Source organism: Rhinopithecus bieti, unplaced genomic scaffold (genome assembly GCF_001698545.2).
Source record: "Rhinopithecus bieti isolate Rb0 unplaced genomic scaffold, ASM169854v2 scaffold_6710, whole genome shotgun sequence".
NCBI lineage: Eukaryota > Metazoa > Chordata > Mammalia > Primates > Cercopithecidae > Rhinopithecus > Rhinopithecus bieti.
The window spans coordinates 273,037-297,593 of NW_016805362.1; the positions used below are offsets into that span (position 1 = coordinate 273,037).

Sequence of the window (24,557 nt, forward strand, 5' to 3'; positions counted from 1 at the left end):
AGACACCCTGCATCAGCATCCCCCAGGAGGCCTGTTATAGTGCAGATTTCTGAGTGTCTCTCAGACTTCAAAATCAGCCTCTCTCAGCCAGGGCCCAGGATCTGCACGTGTACAAGGTCCTAGGTAATTCAGATGCATATTCAGTCCTAGAGCCATGGGGCTGGAACACCATCTGTGTACTGTTTCCCTCCATCCCCACCTGCAAGGACACCACCCCCCCCACCATCCTTCCAGGCCTAGGTATGTGCCACTCTCCCACACTCGCCCCTGCTCAAGGCCCCATCATAATCAAATGAGATATCATATGGAGCACACCGTGCACATCGCGGCCTCGCGTGCAGCAGATGCTCCATGCACATTGCTTTTGAACAGATAGATGTTCAAGAAATATTTGAATTAAACACCCTAAAACATTTCCACTCTTCTCAGTGGGCCATCAGGGGAGCTAGAAACAGACAGGCCTGTGGCCAGGCCTGAGCTGGACTCCCAGCTCTGCCACACTGAGGAGCCTTGGATGAATAAATTTACTTTACTTTATCTGGGCCCAGACTGGAGTGCAGCGGCACAATCTTGGGTCACTGCAACCTCCAACTTCCTGGTTCAAGCAATCCTCCCACCTCAGCCTCCCAAGTAGCCAGGATCACAGGCACACATTACCACACTCAGCTACTTTTTGTATTTTTAGTATAGTCAGGGTTTCACCATGTTGGCCAGGCTAGTCTTGAACTCCTAACCTCAAGTGATCCACCCACCTCAGCCTCCCAAAGTACTGGGATTACAGGTGTGAGCCACCATGGCCTGGCCTCAGTTTCCTTCTTATCAGACATGGAAAATACACCTACCTCATGGGGTCGGGAGGATTCAGTGAGATGGTGCTTAGTAAGCATTTTCCCACCAGAATCATTACTCCAGCTTGCTGGGGCTCCATTTCCCCCCTTGTACTATTAGGGGGTGAAAATGACATCACAGGGCCCCTCCCTGACACCCCAAGTCCTACTGCCTCTGGTACCTTCCTGTTGCCAGGTCAAGAGGAGGGGGAGGCAGCCCAAGCCTTCAGTCCTTCCCTGTCTTTTTGGGGTTGCCTTCCTCCTGCCACCTCAGCCTCACCCCAGGTTTTAGGGCTGCCTTTCTCCTGCCCATCCCAGCCCCTCCCTAATATTCCCTGCTCTGCTTTACTTCTCACCTTACAGACACATTTTTGGCATCACTGCTTTGCAAGTTTCTCCCACTCTTGCAAACTCCTGGCGAATGAGTTTACATATTTCAAATACCTAACAGTTGTTTCCCCTAGAGACTGGGCAATCATTCATGTTTCAGAGACGCTTCCAAACAACCTCTCCTCTCTTAGACATCTGCAGATTTGCTTGTCAGTGTTTTCAGTTCTTGTCATCCCTGTTATCCTATAGAACTGTGGTAAAATGCCACAAGGTTGCGTTTTTGCTTGAGCCAGTAACACCAAGCCTCCAGGCACCTGCACAGGGGCTGGTCCCTAAAAGGGCCTTACGTACAGGGCTGCCTGCGGGGCTCACAGCCCTGAGAAGGAGGCAGAGGGGACAGTTTATGTCTCCCTTACAGATAAGAAAGTGACAGTCATGGAAGATAAGTGACAAGTGACTTTTCTGATGCCCCACAATTTGAAGGTGAAACAAAAAACACCATCTCCTTCCTCCGCAAACACTGTGCTCCCTATTAAAGAAATCATCCTGTTATCCTGTTCAACCTCCCCCGCCTTCCCCGTTTTTTTGTTTTGTTTTGTTTTGTTTTGTTTTTTAATTGAGACAGTGTTTTGCTCTGTTGCCCAGGCTGGAGTGCAGTGGCACAACCACAGCTCACTGCAGCCTCAACTGCCTGGGCTCAAATGATCCTCCCACCTCAGCCTCCCAAGTAGCTGGGATTACAGCTGCGCACCACTATGCCTGGCTAAGTTTTATATCTTTTGTAGAGATGGGGTTTCGCCATGTTGCCCAAGCTGGTCTTGAACTCCTGGGCTCAAGGGATCCACCTACCTCAGCATCCCAAAGTGTTGGGATTACAGGCATGAGCCACTACACCCTGCCATCCTGTTTAGCTCTCTCAAGAGAATAGTGAGACTCTGAACTGCAAATCCCATTTTAAATGGCAAGAAAACTGTAAATGCACCTAAAATTCCTCCTGGAAAGTCGCCTACCAAGCATCTCAGTGACGGCAGTCCCAGGCCGTTTGATTTTCTTCTTTGCATTTTCTCACTTTTCTGTGACATGTATTATTTTATTGAAGTAACATTTAGTTTTTAAAAAGTAAAAAAGTGAAACTATCATGTTATTTGAAAACAGACTACAGCTCCTGGTGAAAACCTGGAGGAATCTCTTAAATGAGATGCTGAACAAAAGCATGCAGGCATGAAAGAGTGTGCGCTGCCAGATTGTAAGATATTCAAACTAAAGGGCCAAACTAATTCATGGAGATGGAAGTTGGTGTTGTATTCACCTTGGGGGGTCCACTGGGGGTGTCTGGGGTGCTGGTTATGTTCTTTTTGTTTTTGATCTGGGGTGCTGGTTATATGGGTGTGTTCACCTTACGACATTTCACCAAGTTCTGTCATAGATTTGTGTGTGTTGATTTTGGTCTTTTAAAACATTGAATTAAAATACCATTTATCTATATTACTGAGTATTTCAGTGCCCCCTTGGGTTATATGCCCAAGCAAGTGCCTCACTTGCCTCATCCTAGACCCCGCCCCGCAGGGATGGGAAGAATCACTGAGGCCGTGTTATCCAATCATCCACCCCACTGAACCGCATCTGCCAACTCACCAAAACCCTTTACATTAGGGACTAACCTGGAAACATAAACTACTCTAGGGGTTTCAAACAGTATCAATATAATACAGAGAACTGATTCCCAGATGAAGTAAAACTCACGAAGCTAAACAGGGAATGAGGCGACCCAGGGACCGCAGTGAAGGAAGTCCCCACTGCCCCAAACTCTGGAGGGACACAAGGGTGAGGTGTTATCAGAACCAGAAGCAGGGACCTTTGATGGGTGCTGAAACCCTGGCAGGAGGCTGCAGGCATGAGCTGGGGCATGAGCTGGGCAGCGGAGGAAGGAGACACAGTTATTGCTGGAAAATGTCCTCTGAGCCCAGAGGGTACAAACTACCCAGGCCTCTCCTGTTCTCTGTCTTCCAAGCTCTCATCCCCACCTCCCGTTGACTGAACCAGGCCAGAAGCAAGCTGGTGAGGCAGCCTGGGAAACAGGGCTTGGGGAAGGGCGGGGAGAACCTGCCAACAGGCTCCCAACACCCAGTTCCTTTGCACCTCCCTGCCAGGTCACACTGCACAGGTTTCTCTGCTGGGAAGGAGGCTCCCCCAGCTGTGTCTGACTCTAAGGTGATTATTAGACTAAACTTATCCACCTAATTGTCTGCATAGCGTCATCGACTCTCCATCACTTTTCCAAAGACAATGGGCAATACAGTGTGGTGGACACACCCTCAGGTGACCCCTTGTATAATTCTCTCCCCTTGGGTGTGGGTAGAACATGTGACTTACTTCTAGTCCAGAAAGTAGGGCAGAGGGGAGGGGCTGCCACTCCTATGATTACCTTACGTTATATAAGATGCTGTCTTAGCAGACTAGAGTGAGAGATTCTTCTGCTGGCCTTGAAGAAGCAAATAGCCATGATTTGAAATGTCTATAGAGAGTCACATGGCAGGGAACTGCAGGCGGCCACTAGGGCCTGCGCAGCCTTCTCTCTACCCTGGTAGCAGCCAGGGCCCTTGGTCATACAGCTGCAAGAAAATGAATCTGCGAACAACCTGAATGCACTTGGACATGAATTCCCCTGGCCATCTCTTCAGATGAGAAGACAGCCTGCCTGCCACTAAACCGTAGTCTTATGAGGCCCTGAGTATAGGACCCAGTGAAGCTACGCCTGAATTCCTCAACCATGAAAACTGTGAAGTAATCAATGTGTTGTCTTAAGTCACTAAATTTGTGGTTCTTTGTGACACTGCAATAGAAAATAAAGTGGGAAGGAAGGCTGTATACTTCCCTCCTTCCAAACTGCAGAGCTTCAGTTTAAAAGGTGGGATAATAAATAAGTCGCTCTGTACTTAAGAATCACTTCCGTCCCCTCCTACCTCTTGTTCTGTCTGAGCCCAAACTGTCAGGGACAATTGGCAGGCATGTTGTTCTGTGTAGCAGACAGAGCTGCATCTAAGGGAAGTCCTCCACACTCCTAGCTGCAGTCTGTTGCTGCCGCTGGTGCTTCCATGGTGCTGGGAGGGGGCAGAAAGTTAGGGCTGGACTCAGGGTGCTGTGGGGGCAGGGCTGGTAAAATACACTCTTGGGTCTGGCACGTTCCACCCTCAAATGATACAAATGTGGACAAAAGTTCAAATGAGACCATCACCGACTAGGAAAGGCAACGGAATGCTTGAATGCTCCCTTTTATGTCATTTTATTTTCTTTTATGCAGACCAGTGAGGGGAAAATCCCACAGATTCTTCTGGAAACTGTCAGGATGGTGGGAAGATGAATGCAAAACTTACATAGATTGGGATGCCCACAGTTTGGATTTTCAAGATCTAAAACATGAAACAAAACCAAGCGAATGTGACTTTTAGGATAAACACAATGGCCCCCCAGAAGGGGAAAGAGGAAGGCCTAACAGTTGTAGGAAATGCTGGCTCTCAACGATGGCTGCACATCAGAATAACTTGCACAGGGTATTGGAAATAAACTGCCAATAAATTAGGAATAACTTAAACACAATAATGTGCACAAATCTGAAGAGGACAGCTTGATGGATTCTCACAAAGTAAACACTCCTGTGTAACCATCACCCTGATCAAGATAAATATTTCATCCCAGCACTTTGGGAGGCCGAGGCGGGAAGATCACGAGGTCAGGAGATCGAGACCATCCTGGCTAACAGGGTGAAACCCCGTCTCTACTAAAAAATACAAAAAATTAGCTGAGCGTGGTGGCGGGCGCCTGTAATCCCAGCTAATCGGGAGGCTGAGGCAGGAGAATGGTGTGAACCTAGGAGGTGGAGCTTGCAGTGAGCCGAGATCATGCCACTGCACTCCAGCCTGGGTGACAGAGTGAGACTCCATCTCAAAAAAAAAAAACCAAAGACAAATATTTCCAGCCCCACAGAAATCTCCTTCATGTTCTCTGTCAGTTAATTTCCCAGCTCCTCTCCCTTGCCCCCACAAAGGAAATTGTTACCGTGATTTCTAACATCATAGAAAATAACCTGGAAGCTTTTAAAAATACTGATACCCAGGCCCGACCCATGGAGTATCTATCTAGTCTGGTGATCTGGGTGGGGCTCTGGCCTTGGTAGTTATAAAGCCCCCAAGTGATTCTGATGTGCAGTCAGGACTGGGAATTACTCACTGGCTTGTAGCAAAGTCTTATTCTGGTCAGAAGCCAGGCCAGGCAGTGGATCTGCCTAGATGCTGGCAACCACCTACTGAGGTAGATGGGCCCTGTCCTTCCCCAGTGGGCCAGAGTGTCAGGCAGGTGAGTCTGGGCTGTGGATTTCAGGGAAATTAATGTGTCACTCATAGGCATCAGTGGAGGTAGTGATGGCAAATGCGCTCCACGGAGCCTCCTCACTTAAAAAAAAAAAATACCCTTTGATGCTTATAAAATAGATCTAGTGTTACCCAAGTCAGGCAGTCTGATTTGGGTTATGGTTATCCATATCTGTGATTTTTCATTCTAGAAGAGATTTCTCTTTAGCATTATTTGAGGCTGTGATAATCCTTAAGAAACTGAGCCGGATTTTCCAGGGATCTTCAGTGTAGAGCACTGGAGATTAGAAGCCAGTGATCCCCAAAAGGATGGGGGAGAGAAAGAGCAAAAAGAAAATAAAAGAAAAAGGCAACATGAACACTTGCATGGCTTTTGCAGGATAGCTTGGTCAACCCAAACTTCTGTATGATCTGGTTTGTCCTGAACTCCTGCCACTTGCCGTCAACCAGGGCCTGGGCTCTGATCTCATACTTCACCAGGCGTGCCGTGCGCAGGCTGATGGGCTTGTGCTCGTAGACCACAAAGGGGGATTCCAGGTCTGTGTGCTTTATTCTCTGCAAAGAGAGTGACCCACCTCAGGTGGAACTGCAATCGGGGTGGCCCAGAGTTAGCGAAAGCCGGCGCCTGGCACATAGACCCTGGTATATAATGTGTGCAGGCAGCAAGCGGGCATTTCCCAATTGGCACCATCTCCTAAAAGTTGCTGCTGCTGAGTGGGTTGTTATTTGAGCCCCTACCATACATAAACCAGTGACTGATGGCCTGGGCTTTGGCCAATCTAGAAAAACACCATAAGTCAAGCTTTATGATGACTTTGCCAGAATTAAAAAACCAACGTAGTACTCAATAAGGGCATTTGGACTGTTGTTGTCACATAATTCGTCTCTTCCACCCAGAAGAATTCATTGTGTAGGGAGATGCCTGAGTCAGTGGAGACCACTGAGGAGACCAAGAGCTGAGGCCCAAGAAAGAGAAATGACTTGCTCCAGGGTACATATGAGCTACTAGCAAAGCTGAGACTAATACTCTGGTTTCTTCATTCATGCATTAATTCACTCATTTATCCATTCATTCATTCAGCCAGCCATTAAAGCCCCTTTATATGGAGGTTGCAGTGAGCCGAGATTGTGCCACTGCACTCCAGCCTGGGTGACAGAGCAAGACTCCATCTCAAAAAATAAAGAAAAATAAAAAAATAAAGCTCCTCTATGTTCTCGGTACTGTGCTTGGCAGTAGTAATAAAAAGATTAATAAGGTATGGCCTCTCAAAAGCTTGCAGTTTAGAGAAGACAGACTTGTAAGCAAATCTTAAGTGGAACACAGCGATCTTTCATCATAGTTGTCATTGTCATCATCATCATCTTCCTCATCTTCCCTAATGCACATGGTGCTTTGTGTGTCAAGCTTGCTCCAAGCCACCCTGCACAGATTAACACATTTAAACTCACAACAATCTGGTGAGGTATGTCCTGTTACCTTCTGTGTCTTAAAGGTAAGGAAACTGCACAGAGGAGAGTTCCTGGCACTTGCCCAGGTCGTATAGCTCACAGGCCATTTGCCTGCAGACTCTCCATTCCTAAACATGACATTCTCCTGCCTCTCCTAAAGTCCAGCAGGAGCACTACGGAGAAGTCAAGCACCTTCCTGGGGTCCTGCCCATAGCCCACTTTGCAGCTAAACAAAATTACCCCCTCTCCCAGTTGGGGACATTACCGGTTATCTTCATGGGAAAATAACTGAATTGTTTGTATAAATTGAAGATGAAGTGAGCCCCAATGTGGAGACAGAAGACTAGAATCTAATCCTGGCTTTACCAGTAGAGGCCATATAAACACAAAGACGCTCAGTTTTCAGATTCTCATCTGCTAAATGGGCTACCAATGCCTACTTCCCAAGGTGGTTGTAAAAATCAAATGACATCACCTATACAAGCATGGTTAGCACTTACATTTCATGTCAATTAGTAATTAATGATGAATCAATTATTATTAATTCAACATGGATTGACTCTAACTCTAAAAGACTTTCAGAGACATGACTTTCGTGCACTCTATCCTTACCTGCATGTAAAAACTGTAAGAGGTAGTATCATGTCTGAGTCCCGTTATCTTGAAGAAGAATCCATATACAGCAATCATTTTGGAATAAGTTGTATTCTCCTAAATTGGGAAAGAGAAACAACAAAGTGAAGGGGGAGAAATATCTAGTGTTCAAAGTCAGCCAGGTGCGGTGGCACACGCCTGTAATCCCAGCACTTTGGGAGGCTGAGACAGGCAGATTATCTGAGGTCAGGAGTTCAAGACCAGCCTGGCCAACGTGGCGAAACCCCATCTCTACCAAAAATACCAAAAAAAAAAAAAAAAAAAATTAGCCAGATGTGGTGGTGGGTGCCTGTAGTCCCAGCTACTCAGGAGGCTGAGGCAAGAGAATTGCTTGAATAGGGGGAGGCAGAGGTTTCAGGGGGCGGAGACTGTATCACTGCACCCCAGCCTGGGCGATAGAGTAAGACTCTGTCTCCAAAAAAAAAAAAAAGTCAAGAGGACATGATAAAACAAAGTAAAGCAACAACAACAAACGTCACTCATTCAGCAACTGATTTGAAAGTGAAAATACAACGGCAATTTTAACGTAGGAAACATGGAGAAAGCGAAACTGAAATCCTTGGTAGTAGTAATTACTGCTAACAATTTGGAATAAATTCACTCCAAATTGGATGGCAATTTCAACCTGAGTTTAAAAAAATTCTATACTACATATTAATGCTTTTAAGTGTAACTTATATTATTTTGAATGAAATATACTTTTAACAACCATGCAAGAAGATACCACTGCCCAGTGAACCCTGGAGGCTACCTCTAGAACTATTGTTAAAGGAAAAGCCATCAGTGGCCCTTGAAGGTCAGCTTTGACTGATTCATTCCTATTCTTTAAAATATTTCAGGTCTCCAAATGAATCACTTGGACTCGGGAAGGGAATATCACAGACCCGGGGCCTATTATGGGGAGGGGGGAGGGGGAGGGGGGAGAAGATGGCATTGGAGTTATAACCTTGATGTTAATGACGAGTTGATGGGTGCAGCACACCAACATTGGCACAAGTATACATATGTAACAACCTGCATGTTGGTGCACATATCCATAGAACTTAAAGTATAATAAAAAAAAAAATTCAGTTCTCATAATACTACAGAAAAAAATTACAAAGCAAAAAGGAAGAAGATATTTAGGCTGCACACAGCTCCAATTTAAAATTTATTCTATTTTATGTTTTCCTCATTTTTCCCTGTATCTCCCTTCTCAGGTCCCTAGGAACCCATCAAGTTTGCAAAAGTTACAGTGTACCCCCAAAACCATGCCTCACCCCAACATTCACAGTCCCCTGGCTGCAATCCTGCTTGGCAAAAAAGGTTTGAGATCGGGTAATCAGTGTTTCTGGAGGGTTTAGACCCTCCTCTCCTTGGTCTCACTACAAACAGTTGGTACAGTTAGTAGAAGTTAGTAGTAGCCTTAGTAGTAACTACTGAACAGTGACAATATGATTTACTCTTCATGTTCCTTAGTGAGGTAAAGAATAGGTTAGGTATGTTCTTAGATGACCTGTGGTCTATAGACCTTTGAAACAAAGCATGTTGTTTCAATTTGATGGACCCAAGAGCCACTCATAGCACGTGCAGGAAGTCCTGGCTCTGTGATCTCCATCTGCCCACTTAGGCACGACATCTCTGCAACCAAAAGGCTGAGCCAGCCTCTCCAGGGATGACTCAGAGGGGTCTCTCTGATGATACATTCAGCATCCCTTAGTTCTTGAAACACGAATTCTTTTGAGATCACTGCGGGGGTGCCTTGAAATAATCAAAGGAGATCAATGATTTCTTGGAAAATTGTTTCCATCACAGGGAACCCAGCACGGAGCACAGCTACCAACCCCAACGCTCCCCTGGTCACGAAGTGCCAAGATGCCTTGCAATCAAGCTCCTGGACCCACTGCAATTTTATTCTAAGATCTATCAAAATAGCTGCCCAGACTGAGTTCACCCCTATAAGCTTAAACATGGACTTGGCGTGGAGTCTCTTGTTGAGCCAGTTTGCAACTGTTGGTGTTTGTGAGAAATAGGATGACCAACCTTTCCCAGTTTGCCTTGGCCTTTCCTGGTTTTAGAATTGAAGTCCTACATCCCAGGGCAACTCCTCCATCCCAGTACCACCAGGATCGCTGGTCCCCTTAGTGGGGTAATTATTAAATGACCTGTCCCAGGCCCCTGCCTTGTGAATTTTATTTCCTGGGAGCTGATGACCATGCAGGAGAGACACCTATGATTCTCTCTCCTGGTCCCCTGACTTTCCTACCAGGAGCCAGAAGTGATCGTGGCTGCCCTCCAAAGGTTCTTAACTAAGCACGAGAGAGACAGTTCTTGCCCTTGTTTGGGTGCAGTTCTTAGTACCTGGTTAAAAAGCAGCCCAAATCTCACAGCCTGGGTGTTAAGATCTTTCAGTTGGTCCATGTCGCCCCCATTCTCCAGCTGAAAGGAAAACACACACAACTGACCACAAAGGGATCCTCTGGACATGAGTGCCTGTCTTCATCTTCATGCCTCTTTCTTGATGCCTGCACCCCTCGCCATGTTTGAAAAAGAGTTTTGCCTCTAGACTCACATTCAGCCATTCATTCAGTTCACAGACATTTATTGAAAACCTACTGTGTCGGGTGCTGTGCCCAGTGCTTTCAGAGGATGCAAGGAGAAGACAGAAAAGTACCTGAGCAGTCTCACCTGGGAAATAAAATGTGTACATGGGTCAGAGATGATCACGGTCACAAAATCAAGAGCAAGCAAGGCCCCTCATGGGAGGCTCCAAGGTGAGGGCTGGGGCGGGGAGGGAGTGGGATTCGAGAGGATGGCAGTAGGAGCAGGGGACAAAAGGAAGGAGGTGGGCAGAGTCAGAGGACCAAGAGCGAGGTGGGGACTTCCCAAGATGTCTGCACAGACTGTCCCCTCTCTGTCACTCCTCTGCTGCCTTGTTAGAGCATGGTCCTGAGTTATGTCCCATAAAAGCACCTCCTTCCACGGAGTCAAGATCTATGGTGCGGGGAGCACTGAGCACTGTGGCTTGCATATTACAATAAGTATTTGTTGAGCAGGATTGAATTTTAACTAGTGACTCATACTTCTTCAGAACTCACACACTGCCCCTCTTCATCTCTGAAAACGGGAGATTGAAAACACATAAGAACTACAACAGTTTGCATGGACAATTCACAAAGGGGAAATGCCACATAGAAAAACATTCACAGTCACCAGTAATAAAGGAAATGCCTGTTAAAAAATGAGATGCCGTTGTTCCCTTCTCAATTAAGAAAAGTGATTAGAAATGTAAATGCTCTGTGTTGCTGAGGGTGCACAGAGAGACATGCTCATTTATTACTGGAGGAAGAGTAATTTGGTCCCAACATTTGTTAATCTGCACCAAGAACAAAAATGCTTATGAGGGGAGCTCAAACCACCCGGATTCCAAAGCTGGGTCTCCTCCCTTCTCTCCTTCCCAGGCCCTGCTCTCCCCCGCTTTCCCTGGAGGACGATCCAGATATGTCCTGACCTCAGAGATCTAGAGGTTTTAAAAGTGAAACCCATCTCCAGAAAAGCAAAGTCAGAGAGGCAACACATTTCGACAACTGTGTTCTCGCACAGCAGGCAACTCACTGCGTGGTAGTGGTTGGCTGTAACCCGGTTCAGCCACGACTCCGGGAAGAAGTTAATGTACCGCAGCACCTCCAGATCCTTGCCTGGGAAGAAACACAAAGAGAAGGGTTTTTAGTGTTATTCACACCAGAGCCTCAGAAGTCTCATTTACAGAAAGGAAAAGGAAGAAGTCAGGAGCTGAGGGAAGAGAAAGGGGTGGATGGTCTCCTTTAAGGTTTGATTGACAAAGTGGAAATAAACCATCTCAGGGTCACTGTGGTTATGTTCAGAGTCAATTACTTTTCTATTCCAAATCAATTCTCTTTTAAAAACTTACAGAAATACCAGCCTGGCCAACATGGCGAAACCCCGTCACTACTAAAAGTGCAAAAATTAGCTGGGTGTGGCGACGCACGTCTTTAATCCCAGTTACTTGGGAGCCTGAGGCAGGAGAATCGCCTGAACCCAGGAGGCAGAGGTTGTAGTGAGCCAAGATTGCACCAGTGTACTCCAGCCTTGGGGGACAGAGTGAGACTCCATCTCAAAAAAAAAAAACAAAAAAAACCCACCTTATACAAATAATCTTCCAAAGGAAACAATACATTCACTCCAAATTGGATGGCCATTTCAACTTCAGTTTAAAAAATGTCTATACTACACATTAATGTACAACTTAAGTGTGACTTACATTATTTTGAATAAAATATACTCTCAACAATCCTGCACGAAGATATTGCTGCCCAGTGAACCCTGGAAGGTACCTTGAGAACTATTGTTAAAGGAAAAGCCATCAGTGACCCTCAAAGGTCAGCTTTGACCAGTCCTCCTTATTCTTTAAAGATATTTCAGTTCTCACAATATTATCGAAAAAATTACAAAGCAAAAAGGAAGAAGATATTTAAGTTGCACATAGCTCCAATTTAAAATTTCTAGTTTTATTTTTTTCCCTATACTTTTCCCTAGATCTCCCTTCCCAGGTCTCTGGGGAAGAGTTAGTGTTCCCCCACAACCACGCCTCACCCCAACATTCACGACCCCCTGACTGCAATCCTGCCTGGGAAATGAGGTTTGAGATCAGGTAATCAGTGTTTCTGGAGTGTTTAGAAGCAACTTGGACAAAAACTACCTGGCCCCATCAACCATTCCTGAATTCTAGAGCCACTTATTGTATCTGGATAGCTGGAAATGGCTTTGAAAATGTTCTCAGATGTCCTTTCAGATGCAAAGATCTCACTGGGTGGCCTCCTGGACTGCCAAAAACATATTCACCCACATTTCTTTTTTTTTTTTTTTTTTTGAGAAGGAGTCTCACTCTGTCACCCAGGCTGGAGTGCAGTGGCCAGATCTCAGCTCACTGCAAACTCCGCCTCCCGGGTTCCCGCCATTCTCCTGCCTCAGCCTCCCGAGTAGCTGGGACTACAGGCGCCTGCCACCTCGCCCGGCTAGTTTTTTGTATTTTTTTAGTAGAGACGGGGTTTCACCGTGTTAGCCAGGATGGTCTCGATCTCCTGACCTCGTGATCCGCCCGCCTCGGCCTCCCAAAGTGCTGGGATTACAGGCTTGAGCCACCGCGCCCGGCGTTTCCGAGTTACAGGTATCATCCCCTTGTGCCCAGAGCATGAGGTTGAGGGAGCACAAATCTAGAGTTTTCTCCCAAACTGCAGAACAAGGGGCCTAGAAGTGAAGCATGTGACGAGGTAGGACATACAATTAGACGCCAATAAAACAGCCCTTGGCAGCTGTACACTGCTTCACAATATATAAGCTCCTTTTAGCCATCATTGCATTTCATCAGAGCTCTAATTACCCTCATTTTACAGATAGGGAAAGTGAGACCAAGAGGCTATATGACTTTCGAGGCTGCATGACTTTCCTGACGTCACATAGCTTGGAAGTGACAATACCATGTTTCAGGTGATTCCCTTGGAAACATCAGGTGAGGCTCCCCCAGCAGTGGCTACGGGGTGGGCAGGTGCCCAGCAGCTTTCCTGTGGATGCGCTCCCCGGGACTGGGGCTTACCTTTGGTGATGCCGTGCAGACGCAAGCAGAGGAAGAGTGGCCTCAAGCTCTGTCCTATATCCCGGTCCAGAAAGCAACAGTTCTCGGGAAAGCTTAGCAGAGGCATAAAGAAGAATAACAGTCCTTCAGCAAACTCCTTTCTGGAATTAGCTCGGGCTAGGGAAAGCCATGTTGTAGAGACTAGTGGCTTCACCAGCCAGGGGGAGATGGACCCTCAGTCTCTCTGGAGGGGTCAGGTATATGAAAGCAGATGGTGGCTTAGATGACATTTTATAAAGTCCAGCCCCAGAGATGGTAATGGAGACAAACGCTTATATTCTCCTCAGCATCTACCACTGAGTTCTGCACATAGCAGGCGCTCAATAAAAGTGTATTTAGTGACTAATGGGAACGCATGTTACTTTACAGTTCTCACTTGAATCTCACCAACTTCCTGTGGGGCAGACGGGGCAAGGATGGTGAGCTCCATTTTACAGATGGGAAAAAGAGGCTCAGCTCGGACTGGAACCTGGGACTCCTGACTCCCCCTGTACATATGCTGCCCTTCCAGTAAGCGATCAAATTAGGTGCTTCGTAAGTGCTTTCTGGTAAAATTTAAAAGAAGAGAATGGCTGTGTGGGGAACTAGTTTTAGCAGCTGGTGTCCGGATCAGTTCTGCTATACTCAGCGTTAATACCAAGCTCCAATTAACTTCCTCATGGAGCTGAAGGCCAGCGCCAGGTTGAGAATATCCAGTTCTTTTTGAGAAGACACACACACACAGACACGCATTCCCTGCCCTTGTTTTGAAATAACTTACTTCACAAAAATGGTCACTTTTCATAAATGGGGACAACGCAGAACAATGTTTCCAAGTCCCTTTGGAAATGCAGTCACTCCCTCAAGGCAGAGCCTGCATAGGACCCACCCAGGGTACGTGTAGATTATTTTTCCGTAAATCAAGAGTGATGTCCAAGTTACATCCTGTCTCAGCTGGACAGAAGGCACCACTGACCCTGTGGTCCCCTCTGTCAGAGATGCCCGCCAGCTTTCCCGGAACCGTTTATTTTTATAAGATCTGGGAATTTCTGGGACCACCCAACCGCTCCACGCCAGAGGTCCCAGAAGATAGGCCTAGGGGTGCAGAAAAGTTGTAGGCATAAAGACAAGTGAGTTCTGATTCGATTCGAGGGTTATTTACCAGCATCTACCCTGTGCCTGTCTCCGGAGGTGGACAGAGCAGCCATAAATAAAGTCAGGCAGATGCTTTCAGGAGTGCAGAACTACTGGTTCTGGAACCAGCCCTCCATTACCCAGGGTAAGTGGAGCCGGGGCTGGTGGGTGCGGTGCCTGTGCCCTGAAAACACTGACATCTTCGTGAGACAAATAACACTGGCTCACTTCCTTTCCTCAGATGATCTGAGCCTCCTCCTTCTTCTGCTTCTTTTTCTTCATGTCATGGAGGAACAGCTGAGGCGTCATCATGGCTGGGCAGCAGGTGCCAAGTGGCAAGAAGGGGCCAAGCTGACGCCATCCTCCTTAGCCCTGCCCAGTGTTCTGGGGACAAGCCAGCACCTATGGCCAGGGCTCCACAGCCGGGTGCTGCCCTAAGCAGTGGGCCCCTGCTGGAGCTGCAGCTTAAAAACAGATTCAGCCCCAGAAAGGAAAGGACCCATCTGGAGGAAAGCATTGCCCCCCACCAGGAAGCTCCAGACGCCGGTTCTGCTGACGTGCTTGGCATGGCAAGGCTGCTGGCAGGGACAAGAGGAACCGAGACCCTGATCCTCCCTTTCAGAGGCACTCAGACCCGCAGGCCATTCAGCCAGGGCCTCTCTGGACAGCCATCCTGTCCCAGAGGATTTGGAAACAGCTTTGTTGAGACAGCTGGTTGGACTTGATGACCCCTTGGGGCCTCTGGGAAGTGGCAAGGATACCCACTTTTGTGGCTGACATGGAAAGGCCATGAGTCATCTCATCATCCAACCAAGTTGGAGTCCCTGAGGCAGGCAGACCAGGGTCCAATCCCAACCCAGCCAGTCACAGTCCTGTGACCGGGCCTCTCAGAGCTTCACTCTCCTCTATCAAGTGGGAGCAGCAGCCACAGGTGTTGCCTTGGGGAGGAGGGAGGAGTAAAGCTGACAGTGGGAAGGGCTTGGGCCAGCTGCTGGCACCCAGTGAGTCCTCAACACCCATAAGCGCCACCATTGTCCTCCTGCCCCAGGGAAAGTGAATGGACTTAAGCAGGGTCAAATGCAGGGAATTGTTCTTGGCGGTATTCATCATCATTGCCACCCTCCAAATCACCCAAGTTATGGGCCACCTCAAAGAAAGAAAGTGGTGTCCTCAGCTTCTGATTTCCTGAAATCTTAAAGGATCTAAGGATTGTGGTCCACCCTCAGAACTGATCAATATAACCTGGCTCTGGGAGCCTAGCAAGGTCCATTGTCTTGGAGCCAGTGTCCTACACAGGCCACTCAGGGCCAGTCCAGCACATTTTCCATTTTACTTGGCGCCACTTAACTGTCTGGGAGTGGAGGCACCTGCTCCTCTCTGGCCCAGTGGCGAGTGCCTTCACATGGTGTCACGTAAGATGGGAGGGAGCAAGCAGCTGCTAAGTCTGGGGACTACTGTGCTTGGCTACGCTGGTAAACTCAAAGACTGGCATGATTTCTCTGGTACTGCGCTCTGTTTGTGCAAAGACCTCTTTTGGTTTAGTGCTCACTTTTTTGAGACAACTTCAGGCGATGGTCTATGCCTCCCAAAGTTCACTGAGAAACCCTGGGACGTGACCTCTCTAGGGAAGACAGTTCACAGTGCCTTGCTACTGAAGGACACATCCAGGTTGGCCCTGGGTTCTACTTGCCAGACCTTGGGGACAAATCTCCCATAGACTCAGAAAGACAGTGCCTGGGGACAAGTCTCCCTCTGATGGGTACATAATGTAATTTTAGAGGTGCTCTTAGCCACAACTTTCTCACTTCCTCTACCCTGTCATCTGCTGGAGCCTTCCACCCTTCCTGTGATTATCAGACCCACAGCCCTGATATTCCCAGCACTTCAGATTTTTAGCCTTAACATACATATATGCTACAGCATGATGAACCTGGGAGCAGTAAGCCAGGCGCAAGGGTGAATGCTGGATGATTCTACTCTATGAGGTACCTAGAGTCATCAAATTCATAGAGACAGAAAGTAGAACGGTAGCTGCCAGAGACTGGGGAAGGGGAATGGGAGTTGTTTCATGGGTGGAGTTTCAGTTTGGGAAGATGGAAAAGTTCTGGAGATGGCTGCATAACAATGTGAATAAACTTAATGCCACTGAACTGAACACGTAAGAATGGTTCAAATGGGAAAATTTATGCTATGCATATTTTCCCACTTTAAAAAAGACATGAGGGTTAAAAATGACTTTGCTTATTTGAGAAACACTTGAACTAACATATTAAATTTTAAGACGTTTGAAAAAAATACACATTTTAGGGCAATAACTCACAATGAGAAGAGAAAATGGCTTTTTCCCCCTGCCCAAAATACAACTCAGCATGGAAGACTTGGGACTCTTCTGAAATCAAAGAACCAGGAAATGGAGGCCGGTAGCGGTGGCTCACGCCTGTAATCCCAGCACTTTGGGAGGCCGAGGTGGGCAAATCACCTTAGGTCAGGAGTTGGAGACCAGCCTGGCCAACATTGTGAAAACCCGTCTCTACTAAAAACACAAAAATTAGCCAGGCATGGTGGCAGACGCCTGCAATCCCAGCTACTTGGGAGGCTGAGGCAGGAGAATTGCTTGAACCTAGGAGGCAGAGGTTGCAGTGAGCCGAGATCGTGCCACTGCACTCCAGCCTGGGTGACACAGCGAGACTCCATCTCAAAAAGAAATTATCTATCTATCTATCTATCTATCTATCTATCTATCTATCTATCTCTCTCTCTCCAGGAAATGGTCCTCTTGGCTCCTGACACTCAACTGCGATAAATGCAACAATAATTCCTGCTGCCACCCCTACATCATAACCTACCAAACGTCACCACATTTTAGGACCCCGTCACATGCTGTCCTGGGCCTTTTCTTTGAGTCAGGGCTGACCCACCCATCAGTCCCAGTGAGTGCGTGTCATTACCTCCATGCACAGTGCTTACAGTGCTTGCCCAAAGTCTACAGGCAGTGTACGGCAGAGGTGGGGCTAAGACTCGGGGCTGACTTCTCCTAACATACATCTCATTTATTGCTTGTCTCTGCTCCTAGATTGCAAGCTCCGTGATGACAGGGTTTGTGTCTGCATTGTTCATTGTTGTACTCTTGGTGTCTTTTACAGTGCCTGACACTTAGCTTGCAATATGTTGGGTGAATTAATTGGAAGAACGACTTGGTCCCTGCCAAATCTCCAGCCTCATTTCCACCATCCCATCCCTCCATTCACCCACGACTTGCCTGCTAGGAATGCCAGTAGGGCCAGCCCTGGTGCACAAACTCACACACACTTGCTGCACATACAGGCGTCTGTGCTGCTATCTCAATGCCCATGTGGTCCTGTCTGCTGCCACTATGACCTACCAGCTTTTCACTGAGACTGAGTTCAATGTCCTTCTGTCTGTCAAGATGGTCCTGACCCTAGCACAAAGGGAAATCCTGTCTACTCACAACCACAGCTGCCCTTTTTAAGAACCTCCTACACTCAGACTCTTATACTTCTTCCATTCCTCCATGCTTATTGTTGAAGGTATGTTTTGGTGCTTCTGCTTCTCAATATGTCTAGAAAGCCAAGAAGCAATGTGGCAAAGGGGGAAAATTAGTAACAACTAAGCATAATATTTAGGGACCCTGAGAACAATAGACACTCAGGTTCCAGAGATCCAAATTAAAGGGGAATAGAGTCATCACCTCTCAGAGCAAGAGAAGACACAAACAAGGCAAGAAGCACGAACGTCAGATAATGAGAAATCCTCTTGACCCAGAATACATCAACCTCCCTGCACAAGGCTTGGTTGAGCTATTCTAAAAGAGAACAATTTAATGGCCTAATGTCCGTGACTCATGGGATATTTCAAAATTAATGTGCTGGTAAAGAGATCAGTGTTGACACACCAGGGTTGCCCAGTTTTATGCTAACTCTGGCTACATCTGCAAATGCCATTCATGAATCACAAGAGGCACATGGCCTCGCCCTCCCTGGGGACACAGCATCATAGCACATTTCCCTCAAGAAATCAGTGGGCTCAGGGCACCCAGGGTACAGGGCATGGCAGGGAAGCTCTCCTTGAAAGTTTCCCCCTGCGGTTCCCTTGGGAATGGTATATGGGGAAATGGGTGGGGGAAGGTGCTGTTGGGTTCGCCAGTGCACACCCATGCAGCCAGCACATGCTCTTGTTCTCTCCGCAAAGAGGAGCTAAGAGGAGGAATTCATCCAGTGCACAAGTGAGATCAGAGAAGGCTTTCTGGAACCGGCTTTGTCCAGCTCTGTAAAGGCTGGGTCAGCTTTGGGTAGGGTACAGGAAAGAACAGACTCAGCTGGAGAATCAGGGGAATCTAGAAGTTTGGATCATATGGGAATTGGCTTCATTGGCTACGTTCAAATTAATTCCTCCTTCTGGTGAGGTGGAAGCTCATTGCCAGAATCTACCCTGCAGTGTCTGAGAGATACCTATTTAGTGACTAACAAATCAGCTAAGGATTAGAATTACATGTCTGCTGATTTGCCCTTGACCCTAAGAGCTAAGAGTGTCAGAAGACCTTGAAGACCAAGGTCAACCCCAGCACCACTATCCGTTTGCAAAAGGAGCCTAAGTAAGCTCCTCATTATGCCTGGGCCTTAGCTTATTCAACTGCAGAATGAAAGGGTGAGACCAGGTGACTTCTAAGGGACCTTCCAGCATCAACCTTCTTTGAATTAATAAAGTAATTTACAAACTGACATGACCTGAATGCATTTTGTTGTCCTGTAGCTCCCAAACTGCCACTCATTTCAATTAGTACAATCATAAGAAGAGTTCTACACTATTCTCATAAAGGTTTTTGGAGGTGGGAAGACATTTTCTGCTTCTAATTATAGTGACCAATTTCACCTGATTGAGGACTGAATTCTCCACCCTTCTAGTAGTCATTCAGATCCAGCCCTGCCCCACATACCATAAAAGGACACATAAGAAGCAACAAGAAGCTACTTGTCAATCTCCTCCTGAACCTGAGCATACACAAAGCAACTGGAGAGTCATCCCTAGGCCCTGAGAAGACAGTTCCACTTGAAATGTAGCATACATACTGTAATGCCTAAGGCTGGAGGGAGAAAGTTGCAAATCAAGGTCAAATCCATACCCAGCAGGACTGAAACCATCCCATGTTTTGTGCCCTTCAAGCTGTCACTCTGCAAACAGGACACTGTTTCAATTTAACACTGAAAAGGCCAGAAAGTCACTATATTCTTTCTTACGGTGTGTACCTGACATGCAATGCAGAGTAGTTTTCAGAGTTAAAGTGAAATATTTCAGAGGTGAAAACCACCATTAAAGAACATTCAAAGCACCATTCATTCAGTACTTAGTCAACAGCTACTAGCTACTAAAGATTGAGGACTGGGAGGGTAAAGTGAGTGAGATACAGTCCTTGCTGCAAATGACCAGTGTGGGAGCCATGCTTAGGAATAGATAATCCCAATAATTATTTTATTTACAAGGAGAAAGCTTATAGAGATGGGCATGCAATACTATGGAGCCCCGAGACTGAACATCTGAATCAGACTGTGGGGAGAGAGGGTGCTCCTGGAGGGTTTCCTTGGGGATAACTGAGCCAAGTGTGGAGGCACAGCAGATCACTCTAGCAAGATGGCTTTTGAAATACACCATACACCTGAGCTCCTGATAAAGAGTTGATCTCTTTAAATTCACCATAATTAATCCAAAATAAGATCATCTTCCACAGGTGCCATATTTTTGAATAAATCACCATGGATTCCAAACTGCATTGGGCTGCTTCTCCCATCTTCTTTCATCTCCTTTTCTAGCCAGGTGAACCAGATGAATGAATTAATTCTCTTGCTACCATATTTGTTCTTACAGACACTCTTTCCACTCCATCTTCTTGATATCACCAGAGCTCAGACACTTTGCCCCTCATGGAAAGAGTGGCAACTGTTCCCAAGTCCTCCTCACTTTCTCCACCCACCTGTCCCCTACTAGAATGTCTGATAAAGCCGCCCCCACTCCTGACCTAATACACTATACACATGCAGATTATATCAAAACGCCTGGGATGCAGTTAAAGGAAATGTATAGCTCTAAATCAGAAAAGAAGAGAGCCTGGAAATCAGACATCTAAACACCTATCTCAAGAGGTTAGAAAAAGAATATCAAGTAATTCTTGAAGAAAGTAGAAGGAAAGAATGAAGAGAAAAATTAATGAAATAGAAAATATACAATTGAAAAATATCAACAGGTGTGTCAAGTCAAAAGGTGTTTTTAAAAAAATTAATAAAATAACTCTCTATCAATGCTGATCAAGGAAAGAAAGAAGAGAAATACATAAATTTTCAACATCTGATATGAAAAGAGGGCTATCACAACGAATTCTACAGATACTAAAAACATAAACATTTACCAAGTGGATTAAAGACTTAAATGTAAGGCCTAAAACTATAAAAATCCTAGAAGAAACCTGGGAAATATCTTTCTGGATATCAGTCTTTTCAGAGAATTTGTGATTGTCCTCAAAAGCAATTGCAATAAAAACAAAAATTGACAAGTGGGACCTAATTAAACTTAAGAGCTTCTGCCCAGCAAAAGAAATCATCAACAGAGTAAACATAAAAACTATGCATCCGGCCGGGCGCGGTGGCTCAAGCCTGTAATCCCAGCACTTTGGGAGGCCGAGACGGGTGGATCACGAAGTCAGGAGTTCGAGACCATCCTGGCTAACACGGTGAAACCCCGTCTCCACTAAAAAATACAAAAAGCTAGCCAGGCGAGGTGGCTGGTGCCTGTAGTCGCAGCTACTCGGGAGGCTGAGGCAGGAGAATGGCGTAAACCCGGGAGGCGGAGCTTGCAGTGAGCTGAGATCCGGCCACCTGCACTCCAGCCTGGGCGATAGAGTGAGACTCCGCCTCAAAAAAAAAAAAAAAAAAAAAAAAAAAAAACCATGCATCCAACAAAGGTGTAATATCCCAAATCTATAAGGAACTTAAACAAATCAACAAGCAAAAAACAACCCCATTAAAAGTAGAAAAGGACACGAGCAAATACTTTTCAAAAGAAGACATACAAGTGGCCAAGAAACATACGCTAAAATGTTTAACATCTCTGATCATCAGAAAAAGGCAAATCAAAACCACAATGAGATACCATCTTATATTAGCCAGAATGGCTATTATTAAAAAGTCAAAAAATAACAAATGTTCCCAAGGTTGTGGAGAAAAGGGAACACTTTTCTGGGGACACTTTTGGTGGGAATGTAATTAGTTCGGCCACTGTGGAAAGTAGTTTGGAGATTTCTCAAGAACTGAAAATTGCACTATACCATTTGACCCAACAAACCCATCACTGGGTGGGTATATACCCAAAGGAAAACAAATCATTCTACGAAGAAGACACATGCACACGTATGTTCATCACAGCACTATTCACAATAGCAAAGACATGGAATCAACCTAGATGCCCATCAATGGTGGATTGGACAAAGAAAATGTAGTGCATATATACCATGGAATCCCACATAGCCATTAAAAATATATATATTGTGTTCATATCAACATGAATGCAGATGGAGACCATTATCCTAAGTGAATTAATGCAGAAACACAAAACCAAATACCATATGTTCTCACTTACACATGGAAGCTAAACATTGGGTACACATGAACATAAATATGGGAAAAATAGAAACTAGGGACTACTAGAGTTGGGAGGGAGGGAGATAAGGGCTGGAAATATACCTATTGAGTACTATGCTCAGTACCTGGGTGACAGGATCAATTGTACCACACCTGAGCATCATGTAATATATCCATGAAACAGACCTGTACATGTACCCCCTAAATCTGAAATAAAAGTTGAAATTTTTTAAAATATACATAAAATACAATTATAAAGACTTTTAAAACATTTTTACCAAGAGAGATCATATTGTGAGCTATAAAACAAGTCTCAATAATTTAAAAGAGCTAAAATCATACAAAGTATTTTCTCTGATAACAATGGAATTAAGTTAGAAATCAGTAACAGGAAGATATCTTAAAAAATCCTCAAATATTTGCAAAACAAAGAACACAGTTCTAATTAATCCATAGGGCAAAGAAGAACTCAAAGGGGAAATTAGAAAGTATTTTGTACTGAATGAAGTTTAAAACACAACATATCAAAATTTCTCAGATGCAGCTAAAGCAATAATTAGAGGGAAATTTATAGCACTAAACACTTAGAAAAAAGGTCTTAAACCAATGACTTAAGTTTCCACCTATGAAACTAGGAAAAGAAGGGCAAACTAAACATTTGACAAAATAAAACATCTATTCCTGATAAAATCTATCATCAAACTAGAAATAAAAGGAACTTCTTCAACATGATAAAGGGTAATTATAAAAAACCTATAGCTAAAATTTTATTTAATAATGAAAGATTAAATTCTTTCCTCCAGTAATCTAGAACAAGGCAAGAAGGTCCACTCTCACCACTTCTGTTCAACAATGTACTGAATATTCTATTCAGTGTAATAAGGCAAGAACAAAAACAGGCATACAGATAAAAAGGAAGAAATAAAATTATCTTTGTTTACAGGTGATATGATTGCCTATGTAGATTCCTAAGGAATCTATAAAAAAAGTTTCTAGAACTACAGTTGAGTTCTCCTAAGGTTGCATAATACAAAGTCAATGTAAAAAATTAATTTTATATTTCTACATATTAGCAGAGAACAATCAGAAATCAAAGTTAAAATAATACCTTTTACAATAGTGTTAATATGAAAGCCTTAGAGATAAATTTTCTAAACAATGTGCAAAACTACATGAAACATTTATGAAAGAAATTTAAAAGGACCTAAATGAATGGAAAGATATACGATATTCATGGACCAGAAGACTCAATCTTGTTAAGATGCAAATTCTTCCCAAATTGGCCCGTATATTGAAGACAATCTTTATCAAAATTCCATGAGATTTTTCTATAAAAACTGTCAAGCTGATTTTAAAATTAATATGAAAGTGCAAAGAAGCTAGAGTAGTCAAAATAACTTTGAAAAAAATGAACAAAGCTGGAGAACTTACATTACCTTATGTCAAGACTTAGTAAAAATGAATTACCTAATCAAGATAATATATTAGTATAAAATAGGAATATGGTTTAAAGGAACAGAATATTGAGTCCCAAAATAAACACACACATATGGTTGATGTTTGACAAAGGTGCCAAAAGCAATTCAAGGAAAATAGGATAATTTTTCAACATATCATTCTGAATAATTGGATATCTATATGCAAAACATGAACATTAACCCTTACCTCACATATATATAAAACTTAACTCAAAATTAATCATAAATATAAATGTGAGTGCTAAAACAATAAATCTCCCAGAAGAAAACATAGAGGAAAAATCATAGTCATCTTGCTTTGGCAAGATTATTAAGTAGGACACAAAAGGAATGAACTGAAAAGAAAAAAAAGAGTCAACACATTAAACATCAAAATAAAAAACTTCTGATATTCAAACTACACTATTTTGAAAGTGAAAATATAAGTAATAGATTTGGAGACAATATCTATGAAATATATATCTGACAAAGGACTTGTATCCAGAATATATAAAGAATACTCACAATTCAATAATAAACAAACAGGTTTTAAAAATATGGGCCAAACGTTTGAACAGATTTTTCACTAAAGAAGATAAATGAAGGACAAATAATCATATGAAACGATGCTTACCATCATTAGTCATTGGGGAAATGTAAATTAGAATCACAATGAGATACCATTACAAATGCATTAAATTGGCAAAAATTAAAAAGACTGACCAAATATTAGCAAGGATGTGGAGCAAATGAAATGCCCCCTTTTGGGAGGCCAACGCAGGTGGATCGCCTGAGACCAGCCTAGCCAACATGGCAAAATCCCATCTCTACTAAATATACAAAAATTAGCCGGGCGTGTTGGCATGTGCCTGTAATCCCAGCTACTCGGGACATTGAGGCAGGAGAATCACTTGAACCTGGGAGGCAGAGGTGAGGTTGCAGTGAGCCAAGATCATGCCACTGCACTCCAGCCTGGGCAATAGAGTGATACTCTGTCTCAAAAACAAAAAACAAAACAAAACAAAACAAAAAATAGTGCGACCACATTGGAAAACAGTTTGGCAGATTATTAAAAAGTTAAA

The 24,557-nt window shown here is 44.7% G+C and overlaps 1 protein-coding gene across 4 annotated transcripts in view; it reads right to left on the reverse strand.

Moving 5' to 3' along the window:
* Positions 1-4,424: 4,424 nt before the first annotated feature.
* Positions 4,425-24,557, reverse strand: part of BTBD16 (BTB domain containing 16) — a 68,864-nt gene continuing 48,731 nt past the window's right edge. For 2 of the 4 annotated variants that reach the window (XM_017872240.1, XM_017872241.1), the window contains exons 11-17: positions 13,221-13,312; positions 11,222-11,304; positions 10,223-10,294; positions 9,968-10,045; positions 7,586-7,684; positions 5,891-6,079; positions 4,425-4,567 (exon numbers count right to left, since the gene is read on the reverse strand). In XM_017872240.1, the coding sequence (XP_017727729.1) occupies positions 4,499-4,567; positions 5,891-6,079; positions 7,586-7,684; positions 9,968-10,045; positions 10,223-10,294; positions 11,222-11,304; positions 13,221-13,312 (682 nt within the window). In that variant the 3' untranslated portion in view covers positions 4,425-4,498. The remainder of the gene's footprint in view (positions 4,568-5,890; positions 6,080-7,585; positions 7,685-9,967; positions 10,046-10,222; positions 10,295-11,221; positions 11,305-13,220; positions 13,313-24,557) is intronic. The other 2 variants (XM_017872242.1, XM_017872243.1) reach the window with 1 other exon arrangement.